At 42.8% G+C, this 24,158-nt stretch overlaps 1 protein-coding gene across 1 annotated transcript in view; it reads left to right on the top strand.

The window, feature by feature from the left end:
- Positions 1-6,605: 6,605 nt before the first annotated feature.
- SUCLG1 (succinate-CoA ligase GDP/ADP-forming subunit alpha) overlaps positions 6,606-24,158 on the top strand; it is a 32,616-nt gene continuing 15,063 nt past the window's right edge. Inside the window, exons 1-4 of the mRNA XM_062209748.1 lie at positions 6,606-6,723; positions 12,318-12,421; positions 18,346-18,462; positions 23,855-24,067. Of these exons, the coding sequence (XP_062065732.1) occupies positions 6,627-6,723; positions 12,318-12,421; positions 18,346-18,462; positions 23,855-24,067 (531 nt within the window). The 5' untranslated portion in view covers positions 6,606-6,626. The remainder of the gene's footprint in view (positions 6,724-12,317; positions 12,422-18,345; positions 18,463-23,854; positions 24,068-24,158) is intronic.

The following is a 24,158-nucleotide window of genomic DNA, read 5'->3' as shown; positions in this document are numbered from 1 at the left end:
ATCTCCTCCTTCCTGGTCCTGGATGAGACACAGGTCCATCAGGGGAAAGTGGATGTACTGGATTGACAGGTAAGGAGTGGAATTACAATGCAGGGCTAGAGGCAGACATGGTGAGAAAAATCTTCCAGTTCGCCTATTCCTCCATATCAAGTCTGTTACCTTTACCACTGGCTGGCACATGCAGAACCAATATAAGAAGGACTTTGAGTATAAAAGGCTTTTAGTATCAAACTCTGAGAACTACTGGTCAAAAGCAGACTTGGCTGGCACCAAGGCTCAATAGGCTAATCCTCCACCTGTGGTGCCGGCACACCGGGTTCTAGTCCCAGTTGGGGCACTGGATTCTGTCCCAGTTGCTCCTCTTCTAGGCCCGTAGCCCAGGAGGGCAGTGGAGGATAGCCAAAGTTCTTGGGCCCTGCAACTGCACAGGAGACCAGGAGAAGCACCTGGCTCCAGGCTTCAGATCAACGCAGTGCGCTGGCCGTAGTGGCCATTGTTGGGTGAACCAACGGTAAAAGGAAGACCTTTCTCTCTGTCTCTCTCTCTCACTGTCCACTCTGCCTGTCAAAAAAAAAAAAAAAAAAAAAAAAAAGAAGCAAGGACTTGCCAAATGCGAGGGGCTGCATGAGGATCAGGTAGCAAACTTCTAAAAAGTAACTGATCTGAGAGATTCTGATTCCTTAGCTTCTGAAGAAGCATTAAGGAGCCAAGGCTGCTGTGGTTACTGTTGGCTCCAACTGTTGATCTGACTCAGAGTTGAGCTTGGTGTTCAGAAATAATTCTTGATCTGCTTCATTCTAAATATATAAATTAGGGCATGCCAGTTTCTCTCTGCTTTCGTTTGTATTTGTTTTGTAATGGTAGAGATTTCGCTTTCCCATTTTGGGCTAATTTTTAGGATAAAATGGAGTGCAAGAAAAATCTGAGGTGGAATAAGTTTTACCTTCTCTACCTCCCACTTGTCTGATATTTGTATTTTTAACTGCCTTTTCCTGGAGTCCTCAATCCTGCTGGCAGGAAACAAAACAACAACAACAACAACAAAAACACGGAGATATATACAGACCCCTTCCACAGAAGCTGTGCTCTCTGAGCATTGATTGCCTTCAAGGAAAGCAAATTGGCAGCAACACCCAGAATGCCATTCAGAGCCACATCTGTCAGGCCCTGATAAGCCACAGCCAGGTCTGCCCCAAGGATCTGCCTCCTGAATCTTAGTTGTTGGAGAAAATAGAGCTGGGAATCTGAGGTTGCTGATGTCGTGAGTGAGACCACTGGGCTGGACAGATTCCCCGGGCTGGTTTAAAGACCCAGGAAGAATGGATACTCTCAGATTCCTCCAGGAGGGAGCAGTTTGCACTCTTTCAATCCATCGTTTCCAAATGAGGTGATGCTACTCAAAACCTTGATACATTAAGGTGACTGTCTGGTTTGATTTCATTTACAGGAAAATCCAAAACACTGAGCCATCTATTTCATTGCAAATATTATTTAAATACTATTGCTTTCAATACCATTGTAAAAATCAACTTGTTGGATCAGAGGGAAGGTGTACTGGCAGTTACCTATCATGGGCCAGAGAATATACAATTTATTTTTTGTGTGTTGCTCTTCTTATTCCTTATAACCCTGAGAAGGGGCCTTGGGCACAGCACATAGGATATTACTTGGATTGCTTGCCTCCCATATCAAGGTGCCTGGGTTCAAGTCCTGGCTCTGCTTCCAACTTCAGCTTACTGCTGATGTGCATCCTGGGAGGCAGCAGGTGATGACTCAAGTACCTCAGTCTCTGCAACCCACATACTGAGTTGCTGGTTCCTGGCTTTGGTCTAGCCCAGTCCCAACTGTTGCAGGCATTTGGTAATTATACCAGAAAACAGGAGATTTCTCTGTGTCTGTGTCTGTCTCTTTTTCTCTCTTCCTTTCAAATAAAATTTGAACAATTAAAAAAAAAACAAAAACCCTGAGAGGTAGGTGCTGTGATTCATATTTTACATATCAAGGAAGCCATGCAAGAGGGGTACCTCCCAGAGATAAATCTGTGAAGGTATTCCTGTGTGTGGGGTCGGGGAGGTGGTGGTGGGTGGTGGAGGCTTCTCTTCACTTGAGCAAAAGAAGTTGCCATCTATGTCATGGCAGAGGCAGAGCCAGTAAATTCTCTGGTAGCCCTGAAAATAACTTCCTTTAGGCTAGTAGCATGGACCACCATTGGATGTGACTTCTCTTAGAGCAGGTGTAGAGGAGGGGCCACAATCATTGGGGAGAAAAAGAGTGGATGTTGGATTTGCAAGGTGCTAGATGCCTGGGCCTGTCTAGAACCAGTACTCCACAGTCACTGTGGCACCACTCAGCAGGAAGTGAGGGTGTTCAGCAATGCTGCCTGAGAACATGGGCTTCTGTAGCCTGATCCTCTGTTACCATGACTAGTTCTGCCAGAGTGTCAGAAACAGGTTCCTTCCTATCTAGTATTGTCATAAGCATCAAGTGAAACATATGGGGATAGAGAAAAGAGACCTGAGCATCTGATTTCCTTGCTGTTTGCAGCATATGGGAAACAAAGCAGAGCCTATAAGCTGCTCCTTGAGGTTCCTTAAATAGAAATGAGGAAGTGAGACTCAGAGACATTAGGGGATTTTCCCATGGTGACACTTCTGCAGAGCTGGAGCAGAGGAGCTCAGGATGGTAAAGCCCACAACGTTTATTTTCTTTTCTACATGTTAGTGAGGTCTGTCACATTCACCAGCACTGGGAGGATATATAGAGGTTGGTTATTTTCTTTTTTTTTCTTTTTATTTTTTTGACAGATAGAGTGGATAGTGAGAGAGAGAGAGACAGAGAGAAAGGTCTTCTTTTTTGCCGGTGGTTCACCCTCCAATGGCCGCTGCAGCCGGCGCATCTCGCTGATCCGAAGCCAGGAGCCAGGTGCTTCTCCTGGTCTCCCATGCAGGTGCAGGGCCCAAGGACTTGGGCCATCCTGCACTGCCTTCCCGGGCCATAGCAGAGAGATGGCCTGGAAGAGGGGCAACCGGGATAGAATCCGGCGCCCCGACCGGGACTAGAACCCAGGGTGCTGGTGCCGCAAGGCGGAGGATTAGCCTGTTGAGCCACGGCGCCGGCCCTGGTTATTTTCAAGCTAGATCTTGTTTCTTTTTCTACATATCATTTTCTCTCCCCTCTTTTGGGGCTGAGTTTATAATTTTTAAAGAAGAGATAACATTTTGTTATTATTAGACATTTGTAAGTCTCAGCTCCAATTCACAGATTAAGAGGGAATAATGAGGGACGTGTGGGTTGGCTCATGGTCTGGGGGTCTTGAGTGGTGACACAGATTCAAGGGCAGGAAGCCATTTCTGTGACTTTCCCTCTGCCTGGAATGCCTGCTGCCCACTGTTGTCTACCACATTGGCACCTGTACCTGCAAGTACATGCAAGTCTTTTCAATCAGTTGGTTCTAATGTGTTGCTAGAGGAACTAAGACAGAGACATTCTCTTAGTGAAAGGTTTGGTTGGAACCTCGAAGATGTAAGCCTGGAGTGAGAAAAGTCTTTATGAGAATTTATTTAAACTACTGGATCTACCTATGTCTGAGGGATATGTCCTACATTTTCTGGGTTAAATGAGCCTATAAAAACAATGATGGATGTTTATTATGTTTACTATTTATGAGTTTCTCTAATAAGTATTTTACATATGTTATCTTGTTTAATCCATAAAATAATCCTATGAAGCAGGCACTACTATTATCCGTATTTTACAATTGGGGAAGTTGAGGCACACAGATTTCCAGGTAAGGTATAAAACTGGGAATCCGGTGCCCCAACCGGGACTAGAAACCAGTGTGCCGGCGCCGCAAGGCGAAGGATTAGCCTGTTAAGCCACGGCGCTGGCCTAATCCTGCCATCCCCTCCTCACCCCACCCCTACCCTGGGGTCTTCTTTGGTCTTTTAATCTAGAGTTCTCTGCCCCAGAAGATGGTATTCTTGGGATTAAAGCCTCAGCTTTCCTTCCTGGCACACACTTCACTCATGGCAACAATATTCATCTTGCTACACCAAATACTGCCCTGCTTGCCAATAAGGGCTGCACCAGCCAGCCTCCTGCCTTTAGAATTCTCCAGGCAGGAGGCAGACTTAAGTCTTCACATTTAGGCCTGCCTTCCAAACCAAAGATTTCCCAAGCACTCTACCCTCTAGGGCACTGAGGCAGGTTCATGAATGTCTGCAGTTTTGCAGGGATTAAGCACCAGTATTCTTTGAGCCAACAATTTATGGGGATGGGGGTGGGAGGAAATAACACCATTAGCGTGACAACTTGTAACTCAGAAGAATCAACCCCCTTATTAAGTGAATTCCAGTCTGATGCTTATTTGAGTGAGCCTAGATTGTCAGAGTAAGAATCCAAAGACAACTCTGGCCACTTCTTGTCAAACTCTATAGAATGGCAACTCTTAGACTGCTCTCCTTAGGATGCAGTGAAACTTAGGGCCTGCTGGCCTCAGCTTTAGGGTTTTAGTCAAAATTGTGACAAATGGAAATGTTCCATTCCACATCTTTTTACACACATTAGTTAAAACCTTTAAAACATCATCCTGACATGTGAAGAAAGCCCTTAGCTATAATTATAATAATGATAACTATCATATAATGACATTATTTATGATGTACTAGGAACTTGACATAGTAAATGTAAACTGTTCACAACACTTATTTTTAAAATATTGATTTATTTATTTGAAAGTCAGAGTTACACAGAGAGAAAAGGCAAGGCAGAGAGAGAGAGAGAGAGAGAGGAGAGAGAGAGAGGTCTTCCATCTGATGGTTCACTCCCCAGATGGCTGCAATGGCTGGAGCTGTGCTGATCTGAAGCTACGAGCCAGGAGCTTCTTCCCGGTCTCCCACCTGGGCGCAGGGGCCCAAGGACTTGGGCCATCTTCTACTGCTTTCCCAGGCCATAGCAGAGAGCTGGACAGGAAGTGGAGCAGCTGGGTCTTGAACGGGCACCCATATGGGATGCTGGCGCTTCAGGCCAGGGCGCTAACCCACTGTGCCACAGCACCGGTCCCTGCTCACAACACTCTTATAGAGTAGGGAGTTTCAACCTCTCAGTGAGAAAATCTGAAACCGAGGCCACACAGCCAGTGGCAGAGCTGGAATTTAAATCCAGAAGTGTCTGATTTTCAACTTTAATCTGCATATAAAGCTGAGAGGTATATTTACTGTCTAGTGCAACTGTTCCCCATCTGTGAGCTTCTGAAGTGGGGTGAGAGTGTAGTTATTCAAGGGATTAACAAATCCTTAAGTTCATCAAACATTATCTGTGGTTTCCATAAGTAATGTATATACTAATATTTCTTCTACATATAAATTCAGTTGAACAAATAATGAGTTTTCTCTTTGTCTGGACATTGTTCTAGGTGCTGGAGATATACCAGTGTGTAAAACGAGCTAAAATGTCTATATTCATAGAACTATAAATTCATTAAAATCATACTGAAATTATTTAATTTTTGTCACCATATATTGTATCAAGCAAATGGAAGTAAATGTATAAATATTATCAAGTGGAGGCTCAGGAAGAATTTTGCTATTTAAAGTGGATCTTCATATTGGACGTTGTTAGAAGCACTGATACTATTGAACTTTGAGGAATTCAATTATCACAAAAGAATGACCCCCCTAGGTGAGGAAGTTTGTTTGCAGCTAAGTCCAATTCCAGACTGAAAATATTTGGGACACAGAGGAAATATTGGGCAATCTCCTTGGGTAGTGCCACTCACTCATCACACAGCTCAGTGCGAATTATGATTACCTGAATAAACCAGGACGACAGTATTACTGATGATAGTGATGAGGAACCTCAGGAGCACAGTTTTAGGCAAGGAAGCAGATGACTTTACCTCGTTTACCTTTTGACCCTAGGACTGAGGTTCCTTCTAGAGCTCCTACAGGAATGAAGGGTTTGTGCACGCAAGGAACAAAGTCACGTGACCTCGGACTTCTTAGGCTCCTCAGAGCAAAAGCAGTTTACACACTTCGTGCTAGCCAAGAGGTGTGCGACAGTTTGCTTAACCAAGATTCCTAAGTTCAGGGAAGGTGTCAGTAAGATAGTTTGGTCTCTCTGGCCCGGACCTTCCCTTCACGGGCCACCGGCGGGGGCAGACTGGCTACACCATCCGCAGTCCTTCCGGGTCTCCAGCAAGGGCAGGCGATAAACGAGGGGCAGGGGACTGGCTCGGCTCCTCATACCTCACCTCGCAGTTTCTCCACTCCCTTTGTCCCTTCGCCCCTCACCTCCTGGCGTGGGCCGCCCGCCGGCCCTCTCGCGGCTCTTGACCCAAGCGCCCGCTTAAAAACTACATTTCCCACAATGCCACGCGCCAACCAGTCTTCATGGGGCTCCTCTAATGCCTTTATAATTAAGATGATTCAAATTCACATTTCAGAGGAAGAAGTTATTTATTATATGCTCTCCGAGAATCTGTCGCTCCTCTTTCTCCACACACCATGTCCACTTTCAGTGACGACTCCCCCATTTCAGGAAATTCTGTCAGGCTATCCTTTGGCCACCCTGCCCCACAGGTTTCGGGCCCTGCAAGGCCCCCGGGGGCCTAGCAGTGTCATTGGTGGATGACCGCAGCCCTAGCTGCTGCCGCTGCTACCGCGACCATGGTCTCTGGCAGCAGCGGCCTCGTCGCCGCCCGCCTGCTGTCGCGCACCTTCCTCCGTGAGTGCGGCCGGGACTCCATTTTCCTGTCCCCTTCGGGCTCCGGGGTCCGCAGGGCCCAACGACCTGACCCCTGGCCGCAGCTGGCTCCTCAGGGCTGCGCCGCGACGCGGGCTGGGAGGCCCAGGCCCGGAGTGGGAACCTTCTTGGGTGAAGGGATCCTTGGGGCGGGGCTCTGGCTTAGGCTGCTGGAGGATGGTGACGAGGGTGGTGGAGTTAATTCGAGGCTGGGAGCCCTGTAGAGCTGGGAGCGTGCTCTTCCCCCGCGCTGCCGAGTGGAGCAGTGGGGGTGGCGCCTAGACGGGCCCTATTTGGAGCGGGGAGTGAAGAGGACTAGGATGGACTCAGCTGGGAGGGTGAGTGTCTGGATGGAGAGATGGGGCAAGGGATTTCCTAGCAGGATACTGGGAGATGGAGCCGTCTCTTGTACAGGAAGAGTCCGAGGTCCGAATTAGGGTCAGGGGAAAGGCGGTTTCCGCATTCAGAGTCAACAGAGTCCTTTAGACTCCGGGAAGTTTAGAGTTGACCAGGACCTTCGCCAGGTTATTTGCAGTGTCTCCACCAGGCAGAATGAACACCTCACTTCTCGAAAACTTCCCACTCAGGGTTCTAGTCCTTGAGTAACACTGACTGTTGAAAATCCTTGCTGTGTTCCAAGTCTGTGTGCTTGTCAGATAGGTTACAGTAGGAAGAAACTTTGGAATTCGCCACATCAGAGTTTGAAGTCTGGTTAGTCTCTTTACTATCTGTGTGATAACCTTGTCTGCTTTTCTGAGTCTTTGTCTCAGCTAATGGTTCAAACCACACAAAAATAGTTCCCGATTTTAATGAAAGCGAGGCACCATCACTTGTAAAGAACGCTATTATTTTGTCTACTACTAGCAATGGAAAGGGATTACAAATTAAAATAGTGACCCTGTTGCTTGGCCGATGCATCCTTATTTAAAGCATGTTGCAAGGTTAAAAAAAAAAAAGTGCATCATAGAAATATGAAGTACTGAAGGATCTGGGTTCCTTGTGCAGCAAAGTGAAGTGATTTATATAAAACATCTAGTGTGCAATAGACACTCAGTTACAATGACTTTTCCTGTCTCTTCCTTTCTTCCACCTTGCTTCCAACTCCACTGCTTATACTAAGTATTGGATGAGACTTAATTCCTTTCTTGAGAAGATTACATTCCCAAAGCGTACAGTGGTGAACGTGCCCTGATCGCTTTGCTTAGTTAACCAGATCACTTCAGGACAGAGTTGGCTGGAGAGCTTTGGTCAAAGAGGAAAGAGTTGGGTTTATTTGGGAAAGTCTTCTGGAGATTTTGGTTGTATAACACTTGAGGGTGGTGTTGGCAGAAGGAAAAGAAGGGTTAAGGAATGAGTTGTTAGGTATGGACCTGTGCTAGCTCCATTTGAATAGCTGTGGTGTAAAGTGTAGAAGGTGGATGTGTAGCATTTCCTGAGGTGGGAAACCCCTGGAAAGAGTTGTTCACCTGTGCCTTTCTGTCCTGGACGCTTGCTGGTCTGGGTTTCTGGAGAGCCTAACCTCGGATAAGTCTGGTGTCTGAACAGCAGAGGAATCAAGAGCAGAAAGGAAGCGTCTAATGGAGCTGGTTCCTTATCTACCTTCAGCAGTCCTTGACTGTCCTCATCTCGTAGAACTGGAAGTTCTTTCTCCCTAGATCCACAGAGATCCTCCGGTTTGGTTTTCTGTTGCTGGAGTGGTCTTGAATGATCCAAGTCCTGTCTTAAATTATCTGAGAAGGTTGAGATCTGAGCTGCACTATTTGCTCTACTAGAACTGGGGTTACAGACAACAGTGTTTAATGTGTAAAACCCTCTAGATCCTCTCTCCCGTACCACAGTTTAAAGCTCATTTTTACTTCCACTAGAAAAATAGCAGCCACAACATTACCTTGCAAACTCCTTTAAAAAAAAAAAATTGCATATTATGATCTGAAGGTTAATAGAAACTAGAGGGGTAAGTGTTGTGGCACAGTGGCTTGGGATGCCTGCTCCTCATACCAGGATGCCTGTGTGAGTCCTGGCTACTCTGCTTCTGATTCAGCTTCTTATTAATGCATCCTGAGAGACAGCAGATGGTGGCTCAAGTCCTTGGGTCCCTGCCATCCATGTGGGAGACCCAGATGGAGTTCTAGGCTTCTGGTATTTAGAGAGTGAACCAGGGAATGGACAGTTCTCTTTTTCGCTCTCTCTCTCGCTCTCTCGCTTGCTCTCTCCCTCTCTCTTGCTGTCACTCTGCCTTTCAAGTAGATGAAAATAAGTAATATTTTTAAAAAACTAGAGATACCAGAAGATTTTGTTTCCTCTGTTCTCTTAAATTTCAGTTGATGGTACATTATGTGCTGAAGGTTTTAAGTGTTGCAATATTGATTTGAGTTAAAAAGAACAAACCAAGCAAACACTTGTATGTGCCTTCCAGAACCCTCCTGGGAGGGGTAATTTAGAATGTTAGCAATTCCTGACCCCCTAAGCCCTCCAGTTTTATAGCTTATGAAAAAAAGGAAAGAGTCCAGTTGAAGTGGGGAGGGAAAATACAGTGAAAAGTGAGAAAGATTTCTATTCTAAGTTTAAGGATTTTATAAGTATCTTTAAAATTGAAATATTGAAGTTTAAATAGAATCTTTTAAAATTAATGAGGAATAGGAACCAGTATTTTTGAACTTCAAAATTGTGGCATTTAATTTTTTTTGTTTTGACAGAGTTAGATAGTGAGAGAGAGCCAGAGAGAAAGGTCTTCCTTCCGTTGGTTCACTCCCCAAATGCCGGTGGCCTGTGCTGATCCGAAGCCAGGAGCCAGGTGCTTCTTCCTGGTCTCCCATGCGGGTGCAGGGCCCAAGCACTTGGGCCATCCTCCACTGCCTTCCCCTGCCACAACAGAGAGCTGGCCTGGAAGAGGAGCAACCAGGACAGAATCCGGCACCCCAACTGGGACTAGAACCCAGGTGTCGGCGCCGCAGATGGAGGATTAGCCTAGTGAGCCGCGGCGCTGGCTGTGGCATTTTAATTCTAAAGTGCACAATCTATGTGGTCCAATACCTTTGTCAAGTGGGAAAATAAACACAGTGTCCCAGTCAGTATCACAAGGGATACTAGAACCTGGACCTGTGACTCTATGCAGTATCCTTTCTGCTGATGTGTGCTGTGTGATAATTGGAGCCTTCTTATTTGAAGTGCTGATTTTTTTTTTTTTTTTTTTGGCCAGCCTCAGGTTTGCTGAGAAGGTGACTGCCCTGTTCAGAGCTACTACTTGATTTTTACTATAATGCTTGCCACGTTGTGTGGGCCTGTGTTTAGGCTTGGTGAAGTATTTAGAAATGTAGTTAGGAAAAGCAGATCCTTAATGTTGATGTTCTCATACTAATGTCTAGTGTCATTGTAGCTAACAACCAAACCTTTGTTTCCAAAATACAAACTGGCCATGATCCAAATGTACAAATACAGCCATGAAAAAATGATTTGATTTTCTACTGTCACTTGTTCTATAGAAATAAAATTGGAGATGTTCAAAATAATTTCTCTTAAGGATAGGGGAAGTTTCATTTCACCAAAGATGGGCATTCTGTTGCCTTAGACTGCCTCTTTTTGTTACATTATCATATTTTAAAGTTGCGATGTTTTAGAATTGATGATATCTTACAAAAATGACAGCATTTTTTCTTTCTTACCAGTACTTAGTAGGACTTAAAAAACCAATGGTATTTTAGAGTTAATGAAATATGGTACAGCCAACAAAGCTTTATGTGTAAGTCAATTTTAAATACATAATTTTACATTTGAATAGTGGAGTGTTTGGGATTTGGGGCTCAGTGACAGCTAAACTGTGCTATATTGTGAGGTCCTACAGGTGGTGACCATAGTAGCCTTTATATTACATATACATAGTACACATGGTTAATAAGTATACAAATTCACAAGTATCTGCATGAATAAATGAATAACGGGCATGCAGTTTGAGAGGGGAGTTGGAGATAAGAGTATGTACATGAACAGAGTCTTAGGTTATTGGTTAGGAACATGTTGTTTGTCATACAAGGCCATGGTTTGAGTCTTACCTGGGCAGATGTGCTTTGGACATAGATTACATCATTAGTCCCACCAGACAGTTTATAATGATGCATTTGCTACTGGGGAAGAAGATTTGGTATGTGGCCAACTCAGTACCTTTCCTTCATCATTGTTCTTACAGTTTTTACTTTTGTGTTCCTTTGTTTAATGTTCAGGGCAGGAAGTCTGATGTGGGTAGGACCTGAGTCTGCCTTATTCACCTGTTTATGCCTGGCACCTGCTGGATGATAGCCTGCCATAGTGAATACCACAGAGCAGTTTGGTCTGCTCATTCTGTATCAGAAACAATGATAACAAAATAGCCATTAGTGATCAGTACTCTCTCTACCCTAGGCACTGTGTTATCTGCTCTATATATTATTAACTACATTAGCCCTTGAGGTAATATTATTATCCTCATTTTTACAGTGAGGCTGCACTTTTCACAAATCTTTCATTTGTTAAAAACAGTGTATTTTTACATGCTACACTTTATATGTATGCATGGATGAATATATTTATAAAGAAGTATATAGAATATCATGAGGCCAGGGCTTTAACCTGCTGGACCACAGCACCGGCCCCAATAACTTAGTTTTTTTAAAAAAATAAATCTTTCTCTTCTCCTTTCCTATTTTATTTCCCTTTTTTCTTTTTTATATGAGTCCTTGAGTCTTTGATCAGAAGAAATTAAATGACTTTTTTTTTGTTTTTTAGACAAGTTTTATTCTGTAACTTTAACATTTAATGTATTGTTATTCCTGGGCAGTGAGTTGCAGAGTAGTTCTTACTCATGCTCCTGAGAAAGTGTCCTTCTTGGCTCATTTATTGTTTGTAAGTATTGGGCTTAAAAAATTGAGTCATGGGAAAGCAGGTGGCTATTTAGTAAACATTATTAGTGGTGATGATACCTGATTTCCAGTCCCTGTATTTAATTTGAGCCATTTATTTATCTTTGTGCCTCACTTTTCATCTGAAGATGATAAACCAACTTTTTTATCTCAATTTAGAAAACACTACAAGATTTTTGTTAATGAGGGATCCAGTGTAAAGTAGTTTTTTTTTTCCTTTCCTTCTTAATCCACTACTGTGGTCAGAGTGGCTCATTTAAAAAGTGACATTTAGAAATGGTTAGCCTAGTGGTTGAGATGTCTGTGTCCCACATTAGAGTGCCCAGATATGATTCCCAGCTCTGGCTTCTGACTAGCTTCTTGCTTATGGGAAATGCCCTGGGAGGCAATAGTGAAGGCTCAAGTAATTGGGTTGCTGCCACCATGTGTGAGACTGGATTGCATTCCCAGATGCCTGGCCCAAACCTGGTTGTTGCAGACTTTTTGGGAGAATGAAGTGACAAATGGGAGCCCTCTGTTTTTTGTCCATCTCTCTCTGCCATACTTTAAAAAGTATTATTTAAATTTGCTGTAATCAAAGGATGTGCTTGCATTAGAGATTTTTTTACATTTTTGGGTCATCAAGTTGAATTCATGGTTCCAAAGTTTGGAAAAATTTCATAACATATTATCTTTGCTTTTCAGTGCAACAAAATGGAATTCGGCATTGTTCCTATACAGCTTCCCGGAAACATCTGTATATTGATAGAAATACGAAGGTTATTTGCCAGGGTTTCACTGGTAAGCAGGTATGTATATTTAGATTTTTGTTAAAAAATTAAACTATTTTCTATTTTTAATATTATAAAAATAATAATATAAAGTATACTATCCAGTGGTAGGGCTATATTTTGGGAATGGGATGGGTACTGTAATCAGCTGTGAGCTGAAAACTATGTTTAAGCTTACCTTGAAAATCCTTAGATATTTGCCATGTTAGAGACCCGCATACTGTCTTTTAACAAATGCAGCACTGCTGGTTTTATGCCAGTGTTGGACCAGATCATTCTGTTTAGCAGTTGGTATAGTAGATTGCTTCTGTTTCGGATGCATTCAGAAAAGCCACTTTTTTATACACAATGCACGTTCAGTGCGGAGAAATGCTCAAACTGAGAGTTATGGGAATGGAAGTGGGCAGAGGCATCAGCACATTGATTTTTCCAGTCATATACTCTGTGAGACTTATGGTCTTTGAAAGGCTTGACAAGCAAAATTGCCTGAAGTATTTTATTTTAATTAGTTCTCATTCACTTATATTCATTCTCTTTCCTTCTCCTCTGCCTACATCATAGAATTTGCATGTTTATCTGTCATGCGATTTACAATAAATCTACAATATAAGGATCTCTTATTCCTCTTTCCTACCATTCTACTCCCTAAGAATTGTTTTTGTTAATAAGTTAGTATGTATTCTCCCAGATTTTTTTCCTGTACATACAAACATTTAAATAATGTGTATATATAAAATATATATGAAAGAATTGTATAAATTTTTATAGCATTTTATATATGCATATTTTATTATTTATTTACATATATTATATTTACATGTATAGTGTATTTGTCTAGAAAAACAGATTCCTAAATGTAAAATCAGATGTTAAAGCTCTGTGTATGTAAAATTTTGAGCATGGCAAGTTTTTGGCCTAATAGGTTAAAGCACCTGCATCCCTTATCACAGTACCCTGGTTCCATTCCCACTTCTGATTCTTTTTTTTTTTTTTTTTTAAAGATTTTTTATTTATTTATTTGAGAGGTAGAGTTACAGACAGTGAGAGAAAGAGAGACAGAGAGAAAGGTCTTCCTTCTGTTGGTTCACTCCCCAAATGGCCCCTATGACTGGCATGCTGCGCTGATCTGAAGCCAGGAGCCAGGTGCCTCCTGCTGGTCTCCCATGTGGGTGCAGGGGCCCAAACACCTGAGCCATCTTCCACTGCCTTCCCAGGCCACAGCAGTGAGCTGGACTGGAAGAGGAGCAACTGGGGCTAGAACCCAGCGCCAATATGGGATGCCGGTGCCGCAGGTAGAGGATTAAGCAAGTGAGCCACGGCGCCGGTCCCCCACTTCAGATTCTTGCCAATATGGACCCTAGGAGGTGTAGGTGATGATAACTCAAATTGAATTCCTGCCACCCATGTGGGAGACCAGGATTGAGTTTCTGGCTCCTGGCTTCAGCCCAGCCTGGCCATTATGGGCGTCTGGAAAGTAAACCAGAGGATGGGAGTTTTCTGTCTGTCTCTGTCTCTGTCTCTGAGATAACTAAATAAATGAAACAGTTGAATGAATTTAAACTTCCATTGTAGGATATACACAGTTTTTTTTTTTTTTTAAATGACAGAGCAATTAGAAGATAATCATGTCAACCACATGTCGTAACTCAGTGTATTCCTTCCTTTATTTTTAAGAGATATGACAAGATAAAAGCAGTTAATGATTTTCCTGGTAATTTTGTAAATTTTTTTGTAATTTAAAAGTTAATAATTTTTCTGTAATTGAAAGAATTGCCATGTCAGTTTTTTTAGTAGATTGATAATCTAGAGCTAAAGTCAGCAATTTTATTCTGTAAAAGGCCAGATAGTAAACATTTTAAGATTAGTGGGTCATACAGTCTCTGTTAAAACTACTTAGCAGCATGTAACAAAGAGAGCAGTCACAGGAAATATGTCATTGAATGGGCATGAGTATATTCCAATAAAACTTAACAAAGCCAGGTGGTGAATCAAATCCCACAGACAGTAATGCTAACCTTCATCTTGAGGATGGTCCCTAAATATTCACATTGCTATAACTTTTGTTTTTCAAGCACTTAGAAACTTTTATTTATAGTTCTTTATTTTATTTTTAAATTAAGTATTTATTTTTATTTGAGAGTGAGCGAGTGAGCTCCCATATGTTGATTCACTCCTCAAATGCCTGCAATGGCTGAGGTTGGCCTGGAGCTGGAGCTGGGAACTGGAACTCAGTCCAGGTCTCTCATGCTTAGTTCAAGTTATATTTAGCCTGTTTTTAAAAACAAATCATTGGATCCGGTGCCGTGGCGCACTAGGTTAATCCTCCGCCTGTGGCACTGGCATCCCATATGGGTGCCGGTTCTAGTCCTGGTTCCTCTTCTTCCAGTCCAGCTCTCTGCTATGGCCTGGGAAAGCAGTGGAGGATTGCCCAGGTGTTTGGGCCCCTGCACCCACATTGGGAGACCAGGAGGAGGTGCCTGGCTCCTGGCTTCGGATCTGCACAGCTCTTGCCATTGTGGCAGTTTGGGGAGTGAACCAACGGAAGGAAGACCTTTCTCTCTTTTTCTCTCACTGTCTGTAACTCTGCCTGTCAAATAAATAAATAAAACCTTATAAAAAAATCATTATTGTAATAATCAAATGCTTGATTAACCCAAACTCCTGATGTGAGTTTATTATATATGATTTTGTTCTTTGTTTGGTAAACTTTATTTGATCCTGTGAGCTTTTTTGTGAGAACATTTGTCCATGGTATAAGTACTATTTTGAATTGTCTCTGCTTCCTAAATTAGGTGGTGGTTTGTCTAAATGTTTAAATCTAAGATTGGTTTCAGTGTCTTTCAGCTACCAGCAATCACTTTTCCTGATTTTTTAAACTAGTCAAAGGCTTTAATTGTTAGATTTGTTGATTTAGATTGTTACTATGGAGTTTATTAAGAAGTCTGAAATTTAGAGTTTACTTCTAAATTTGCATTTTATCTCAGTTCTCTTTCCAGTGCACACATGGTTCCACATGTGAATGAGGAATACTTACATTTAGAGTAAATTCCTGCAGTGCAGATTTCTAAAGGGTGCCATCTAATTTCTTTTACTGGCTTTTATGAGTTGCTAAAATTATTTCTAGTCATAACTGTACTGGCTGATGATCATGGGAGAACTAAGAAAAATAAGCTTATTTTTTTTTTTAAATATTTTATTTATTTATTTGAGAGGTAGAGTTACAGACAGTGAGAGGGAAAGACAGAGAGAAAGGTCTTCCGTCCATTGGTTCACTCCCCAAATGGCCGCTATGGCTGGAGCTGCGCTGATCCAAAGCCAGGAGCCAGGTGCCTCCTCCCGGTCTCCCATACCGGTGCAGAGGCCCAATGACTAGGGCCATCTCCTACTGCTTTCCCAGGCCACAACAGAGAGCTGGATTGGAAGAGGAGCAGCTGGGACTAGAACCGGCTCCCATATGGGATGATGGCACCACAGGCAGAGATTAACCTACTGCACCACAGCGCCAGCCCCAGAAAAATAAGCTTATTTTGAATGGAAATGATATCCTTGTTTAGCACTACATTAAGACTAAAAAAATCGGTCTGTTTGAATGTATCTGGCAGTGTAGACAAGGGCAGTGTTTATCAAAGTATATGGATTAAAGACCAGTTTAGGTATTTGTTTTTAATTCTCTTCTGATGTGGATCAGTGCTTTGGTAAAATACAGTAAAAGTTGCAGCAATGTCTCTGTTATGTTGGTAAACATTCTCATTTTTACTTTTACCTTTAATAGAACTTGAATACTTGGGACAACATTTTTGGGTCCCTGTAGAGTGACCATATAGCTCCATTCATTTTTTTCAACAACTATTCATTGTATGCCTACTTTATGCAATGTGTTGATTTAGATGCCATATCATAATGGACAAAATAGAAGTGCCTGACTTCATGGAATTGGATTTTAGTGAGGGGGAAAATATATCGATAAAATCCATGAATGAATTATGTGGTTTATTAGAAGTATAGATACTGTGGAAAAAATAAACGAGACAAAGGAAGATTTGGTTATGTGTGTAAAATTGTGGTGGTTGGGATGTAAGAAAGAGGACTTTTACATTAGGTGATCGGAGAAGTCCTAACCTCTGAGTCAAGATCTAAAGGAGACAGGGAGATGAAACAAGTAGGTGTCTAAGAAAGTGCATTTGATGCAAAGGGCTAAGAGAGGCCATGAAACAGGCTTTTCCTGCTATCCAGGGAAGTTATGAGGCCCCTGTGGAGAAAAGATTGAAAGTGAGCATGGACAATAATCCCTGAAGAATTTTGGTAACTTAGATCAAGGTCTTGGCAGTGGAAAGGGGAGAAGTTGTTGTTTATGGTTTGAAGGTAAAGCAATAAAATTTGCTAGCGGATCAGATGTGGGATATAAGAAACAAGAATCTAGGGTGACTTCAGTATTTTTGGTCTGAACAGCTGTAGAGTGGGGTTGTTTTTAACTGAGATGGGGTAGAGTGTGGAGGGGCATGGACAGGAGCTCAGGTTTGGAACATGTTAAATAGAGGATGCCTTCTAGTTCTCCAAGTGAAGATTTCAGGTCGGCAGTTGGCAGTGTAAGTATAGAGTGCAAAGCAAAGGTCTTAGGAGGGGTTACCTTATGGGTGACATTTATTGCTATAAGAGTGACATAATTAAGGGCATAATTTTGGGAGAAAATAGAAGTCTGGGGAGAAAGAAAGCAGAGGAAAACTAAAGGAAGTAGAGCCTCGGAATCCTAGCAAAAAAGAAAAAAAATCCTAATCCCTACAGGCATTTTTGATTATTAGAATATGATGGGTGGAGGGGAGGATGTGGTCCTGGTATCTAATTAGAAGAGGCCAGGAATGCTTTTAAATAGCCTACGAGTTATAGGGTGACCTCCTATAACCGCCCCCCCCCCCCCCAAAAAAAATATCATGTCCGTATTGCCTATAAAGTTGTAGTTGAGAGGAGAGTGAATGGGTAGGGGAATAGTGGATGTTGGCTGGGTGGCATTAAAGGCTCACTTAAAGTGACTAGATTGAATGAGAGCTTTGAGAGAATAAAAGGATCACTTAATGATCAGTAATTTAAAGTGAGACAAGTCAGCATGTTTTTTTTTTTTTTGTTTTGTTTTTTTTGGTAGTGTTTGGCTGCATAAGTGAAGTCGTAGAGTAGGTAGCAAATTGGATTTAGCCAAGTTTTTGGTTTTGTTACATGTGTAGTTTCAAGTGAGAGAGATCCAAGGTTGTTGTGTGAGTATGATTGACCACAGATTTTTTTTTTTTTATTTTTAAGGTTTGTTTATCTATTTGAAGGGCAGAGTTACAGAGAAATGGGGAGAGAGAGAGAGAGGTCTTCCATCTTCTAGTTCAATCCCCAAATGGCCACAATTGCTGAAACTGGGCCGATCCGAGGCCAGGAGCTTCTTCTGGGTCTCCCATGTGGGTACAGAGGCCTAAGGACTTGGGCCATCTTCCACTGCTTTCCCAAGGCATAGGAGAGAGCTGTATCAGGAGTGGAGCAGCCAGGACTCAAATGGGCACCCATATAGGATGCCAGCATTGCAGGCGGTGGTTTACCCACCACGCCACAGCTCTGGCCTCTTGACCACAGATTTTAAACTGGACAAAGAGAAGGGTGTGGACATGGGGACTTTAGGAATAAAGAAAAGGGGATGTTCTTTTAAGTAAATACCAGAGTATCATCAGCCAAGTTTGAAAACAGAATAAAAAGAGACCATTTTTCATAGTTTGGCTTTGCAGAAGCACGATTTGCTTTAAGGTTTGAAACTATGTTTAGTAAGTTGATGAATATGCTAGATATACCTTATTGTCTGGGAATACTTAACCTATTTGTTTTTCTTTTCCTAAGTGGCTAAGATTGCCTTTTCAGCTCTTGGCTTCTAAGTCTGCCTTTTCTTATGAATCTTGTGTATTTTTCCCCCTCAGGGCACCTTTCATAGCCAGCAGGCATTGGAATATGGTACCAAACTCGTTGGAGGAACTACTCCAGGGAAAGGAGGCAAGACACATCTGGGCTTACCTGTCTTTAATACTGTGAAGGAGGTAATTAATGGCACCTGAGTTTGGCAAGGGACGAAGGGGAAAAGTGAGCTTTCTTTGGGTAGAGATCTTAAGTTTGTCCCTTTTGGAGGAGTCATTATTTGCTATTTGAAAATCTAATAACCTAGAGAAATCGGAATTGTAGTAAAAATGAGAATGTCATTTTTGTTTATAGGCGTGCATCAAGTATTAAGGTAAGAAGTGCTATGACTGGCTTTTCTTTGCCTTGTTATTTTTTTTTTTTTTTTACATTTCTTCTGGATGTCAGCAGCCACCCCCTAACTCTTCCTGGTTATGGAGCTCAAGTACTTAAGCCATCTTCGGCTGCTTTCCCAGGTTCATTAGCTGGGAGCTGGATCAGAAGTGGAGAATCCAGGACTTGAACAGGTACCCACATGGGATGCCAGCATCACAGATGGTAGCTTAACCCGCTGTTCCACAATGCTGGCTCCTGTCTTCCTTCTCAAGACAAGAGTACTGGCAGTGCAGAGAAATTGAGGATCTTGCCAATGATCTCACAACTCGAAAGTGCTAGACTCAGGACGGCTCAGAGTAGATAGTATGGTCCTTTGCATATGAACTGACGAATCACAGGGTCCTAGTTTATATTCTGAATTTCTGATTTCTTGATAATACTTTTTAAATGATTTTTAATTTAAACTTCTTTGCTGTGACTCTTCTGATGTGTACTTACTGTAAAAATTCAGATGCTTTAAATTTCATGCTATCCACATCTCAGATTTTGCTAGTTTAAACTGGGTATATTCTCCTAGTTTTTTTTCTTTCTTTCTTTCTTTTTTTTTTTATTTGCCAGGTAGAGTTATAGACAGTGAGAGAGACAGAGAGAAAGGTCTTCCCTCCGTTGGTTCACTTCACTCCCCAAATGGCCGCCATGGCTGGTGCTGCGCTGATCCGAAGCCAGGAGCCATGTGCTTCCTCCTGGTCTCCCATTCGGGTGCAGGAGCCCAAACACTTGGGCCATCCTCCACTGCCCTCCTGGGCCACAGCAGAGAGCCGGACCAGAAGAGGAGCGACCGGGGCTAGAACCCGGGCCCATATGGGATGCCGGCACCGCAGGTGGAAGATTAACCAAGTGTGCCACAGTGCCGGCCCTCGCATTTTTTTTTTACTCCAAATGAATATATACAAAAATAATAGTATAATGCTTACTTAAGCATACATATTTTAAAATAGTACATTTTTAAAATTACAGATTTATAGATTAATCTTTTGTTTGAATACTAACCAACTTGATTTTTAACCCTAAAATGCAGGAAAAAACAAAAATCCTAAAAGTTTGAGTTTTTCAGTTTAACTTAAAACTTGAAAGCAGGATAGCTTATGTGTATATTTGTTTTTTTAAGTGTACTGTTTTAACAAGTAAAAAAAAAAATGTCGCCGGCCGCGGCAGCCATTGGAGGGTGAACCAACGGCAAAGGAAGACCTTTCTCTCTGTCTCTCTCTCTCACTGTCCACTCTGCCAGTCAAAAAAATAAATAAATTAAAAAAAATGTTACAAATCATGTTCTGTAGAGGAATCATTTAAACTCTTTTTTGCTTTAAATTGTTAAAGCTTTTCCTCCCTTAAGTTCTGTAAACTATTTTTTAAAATAAAAATCTATTTATTTATTTGAAAGAGGAAGAGAAAGAGAGAACTCCCCAGATGGCTGCAATGGCCAGGGCTGGATCAGGCTGAAGCCAGGAGTCAGGAGCTTTATCCTTGTCTCCTGTGTGGGCAGCAGGGGCCCAGACACTTGGATCATCTTTTCCTACTTTTCCAGGCCATTAGCATGGAGCTACATTGAAAGTAGAGCAGCTGGGATACCATCCAGTGCCGACATGGGATGCTGGCATTGCAGGTGGTGGCTTAAATCATGTTACAACACTGGCCCCTCTCTTAAGTTCTCTCATGGCTGACTTTATGACCTCAAAAATAGGAGATATTTCAGAATTCCTCTACATAGTCTTGTCTTGTTACGAGTTATTTTTTTCTTTTTTTTAAAAAAATTTATTTGAAAGGCATAGTTACAGAGAGAGGGAGAGATGGAGAGATCGATCTTCCATTCACTGGTTCATGTCCCAAATGGCCACAATGGCCAGGGCTGGCTAGACTGAAGCTAGGAGCCAAGAGCTTCTTCTGGATCTTCCATTTGGGATCAGGGGCCCAAGAACTTGGGCCTTCCTCCACTGCTTTCCCATGCCATCAGCAGGGAGCTGGATCAGAAGTGGAGCATCCAGGACTTGAACCAGTGCCCATATGGGATACCAGTGTCACAGGTGGTGGCTTTACTTATTATGCCACAACATCAGCCTATTTGGCTTTCTTTTAAAGGAAATTTTGTTGATATGCCATTCATTTATTATTTATAGTGACACAAATAGATGTAGCATTTGAAATATCCTGTTAAGTTCTTTGACAGACACTATTTATTTCTCACCTGTTCAACTTACAGAGAACTCTCTGAGTTCGTGGATGGAATCCTTTTATTTAGCATGACTTCCCAGCTAGCACACAGTACTTGCCACAGTTGAGCTTCTGGTGGTATTTGTAGCACTTAACAGGTAGAGAACTATGGGATGTATTTTTTAATAGAATACCCACATGCCTATGGTCTTCTTTTGGTTCTTAGGTTTTTTTTTTTTTTTTTTTTTTTTTTTTTTTTTTTTTTTGCACAGGCAGAGTGGACAGTGAGAGAGAGAGAGAGAGACAGAGAGAAAGGTCTTCCTTTTCCGTTGGTTCACCCCCCAATGGCTGCTGCGGCCGGTGTGCTGTGGCCGGCGCACCGCGCTGATCCGAAGTCAGGAGCCAGGTGCTTCTCCTGGTCTCCTGTGCGGGTGCAGGGCCCAAGGACCTGGGCCATCCTCCACTGTGCTCCCGGGCCACAGCAGAGAGCTGGACTAGAAGAGGAGCAACCGGGACTAGAACCCGGTGTGCCGGCGCTGCAGGTGGAGGATTAGCCTATTGAGCCGCGGTGCTGGCCTGGTTCTTAGTTTTTAATGTTTTTTGTTCCCCTCTATCATCATCTTGAACAGAATTTTTCTTTGTTAAGATTTATTTATTTATTTATATACACACACACACACAAAGAGAGAGAGAAAAAGTCTTCCATCCCCTGGTTCATTTCCCAAATGCTTATAACAACCAGGGGCCAGGACAAAGCCAAGAACCAGGAACTTCATCTAGGTCTTCCACATGGGTGGTAGGAACCCATGAACTTGGGCTGTCCTCTGCTGTCTCCCAGGATGCCCATTATCGGGAAGCTGGATCAGAAATGAAGGTGGGACGCCATCTGAGGCACTCCTACATGGGATGCAAACATCCTGAGAGGTGATTTAACCTGCTGCACCACAATGCCTGCCCCTAAACAGAGTTTTTGAAAAATAATTTTTAACCCCCAACATTTGTGGATGATCTGTCAGTGTCCTTTGACTTTATTCTGTCACTGTCAAGATACCTCTTTCTGCTAGGGATGTAGTAAAGAAAGCTGCTCAGTCTGGGGATGCGGGCCATCATTCAGCAGTGATTCTCAGAGACACTGTCTTACAACTCTGTCCCTTCTTCTAGTTGTAACTGTATATTCCAAAACATTTTGACTTTTGCCTTGATTGAGTTATGTTTGTAGCATTTATAGGGAGGCAGCCTCTAACTGACAAGAGTGGACACTTTGCAATCAGATATACTTGTATGTAAATCTTGGCTGTGCAATTTCCTAACTATGTGATCTTATGCAGTTATTTAAAGTTATTTAATATCTCTTGGCCTTGGCATCTGACTTGTAAAACATAAGATCCTAAGCATTCAGGATTGTGTTGATGCTTTAACTGAGTCCTCTTACAGGGCTTATTAAGGAATAGGTGCTGCTGCTCTTCAAGAATAACTTCAAGGAGTGTCCCATATGATAAAAAAGACATAGCCATTCATAGAGCAGATTGGTGGATACATCATATTTATATACGAGAAGAATATGTTGAGACCAAATGCAGGTTTATGTCCACAGAGAGAACAGCAGTCAAACTGATGGTCTTTAAGTGCTCTGCATTGTGATGGGTGATTGTAGTGGAGTCTGATGCTTGTTTGACCCACATTCTTATTCTGTGACCCTTCATGCATTTGCATTTTAGTTTGATTTTGTTTCTGATGAATATGCATTTGGAGTAAAAATTGTCAGGCAATAAACTTTGTTTTTGCTGTCTTTTGATAATATTTACCAAGTATAATATATATATATTTTTAAAGATTTATTTATTTTACTTGAAAGTCAGAGTTACACAGAGAGAGAAGGAGAGCACAGAGAGAGAAGGAGAGGCAGAGAGAGAGGTCTTCCATCCGCTGGTTCATTCCCCAATTGGCCACAATGGCCGGAGCTGCGCCAATCCAAAGCTAGGAGCCATGAGCTTCTTCTGGGTCTCCCATGTGAGTGCAGGGGCCCAAGGACTTGGGCCATCTTCTACTGCTTTCCCAGGCCATAGCAGAGAGCTGGATAGGAAGTGGAGCAGCCGGGAATTCGAACCAGCGCCCATATGGGATGCTGGCACTGCAGGCGGTGGCTATACTCGCTACGCCATAGCGCCGGCCCCTATGATATATTTTTTTATTTTATTTTATTTATTTATTTATTTTTAATTTTTGACAGGCAGAGTGGACAGTGAGAGAGAAACAGAGAGAAAGGTCTTCCTTTTGCCGTTGGTTCACCCTCCAATGGCTGCCGCGGTAGCGCGCTTTGGCCGGCGCACCGCGCTGATCTGATGGCAGGAGCCAGGTGCTTCTCCTGGTCTCCCATGGGGTGCAGGGCCCAAGGACTTGGGCCATCCTCCACTGCACTCCCTGGCCACAGCAGAGAGCTGGCCTGGAAGAGGGGCAACCGGGACAGGATTGGTGCCCCGACCGGGACTAGAACCTGGTGTGCCGGCGCCGCAAGGCGGAGGATTAGCCTAGTGAGCCGCGGCGCCGGCCAAATTTTTAAAAAGATATTTGAGAGCCAAGTTTTCAGCACTTGGGGATCTGTCGCTATCCCTTGTTCACTTGGGCAGGTATAGGGTTTTTTGGTACTGGATTGGTGGTTCAGTGTGAAGTTCAAGATTTGACAACAAAAAATGAGCATGCCACAGGAATGAGTGGACACAAATGTAAATCTGGCAATATTTCAGGTTTACTGACATGCCGTCATCAGCCTCTTAATTCATAGTAATATTCAAGATGGGGCAGAGAAGAGGCTCAGCTTGACTGTATTTCCTGACTGTGCAGTGAGCTTGAGCATGGGAGGAATGAGCACATGATGTCTCTCTTGACTGCTATCCTTTCCTGATCCCAAGACGTTATTAGAGTCATGTTGTTTATTTTATTTTATAATGTTTATGACTCAACCAACGAAATGTTTCCTGGTTACTATTTCAGGCCAAAGAACAGACAGGAGCAACAGCTTCTGTCATTTATGTCCCTCCTCCTTTTGCCGCGGCTGCCATTGATGAAGCCATTGAGGCAGAAATCCCCTTGGTCGTGTGCATCACTGAAGGCATCCCACAGCAGGACATGGTCCGAGTCAAGCACAAACTGCTGCGCCAAGGAAAGACGAGGCTAATCGGGCCAAACTGCCCTGGAGTCATCAATGTGAGTGCAGAAAGGGACAGGAAGCCCAGATTTTGCCTCTCAACAGGCTAAACAGCTTTGAATCATTCCAAGTATATTTGTGTGTATGGCC

Source organism: Lepus europaeus, chromosome 13, assembly GCF_033115175.1.
Source record: "Lepus europaeus isolate LE1 chromosome 13, mLepTim1.pri, whole genome shotgun sequence".
Taxonomy (NCBI): Eukaryota; Metazoa; Chordata; class Mammalia; order Lagomorpha; family Leporidae; genus Lepus; species Lepus europaeus.
The sequence above is the reverse complement of the archived record's forward strand: the minus strand, read 5'-3'. Positions and strand labels throughout refer to the sequence as shown.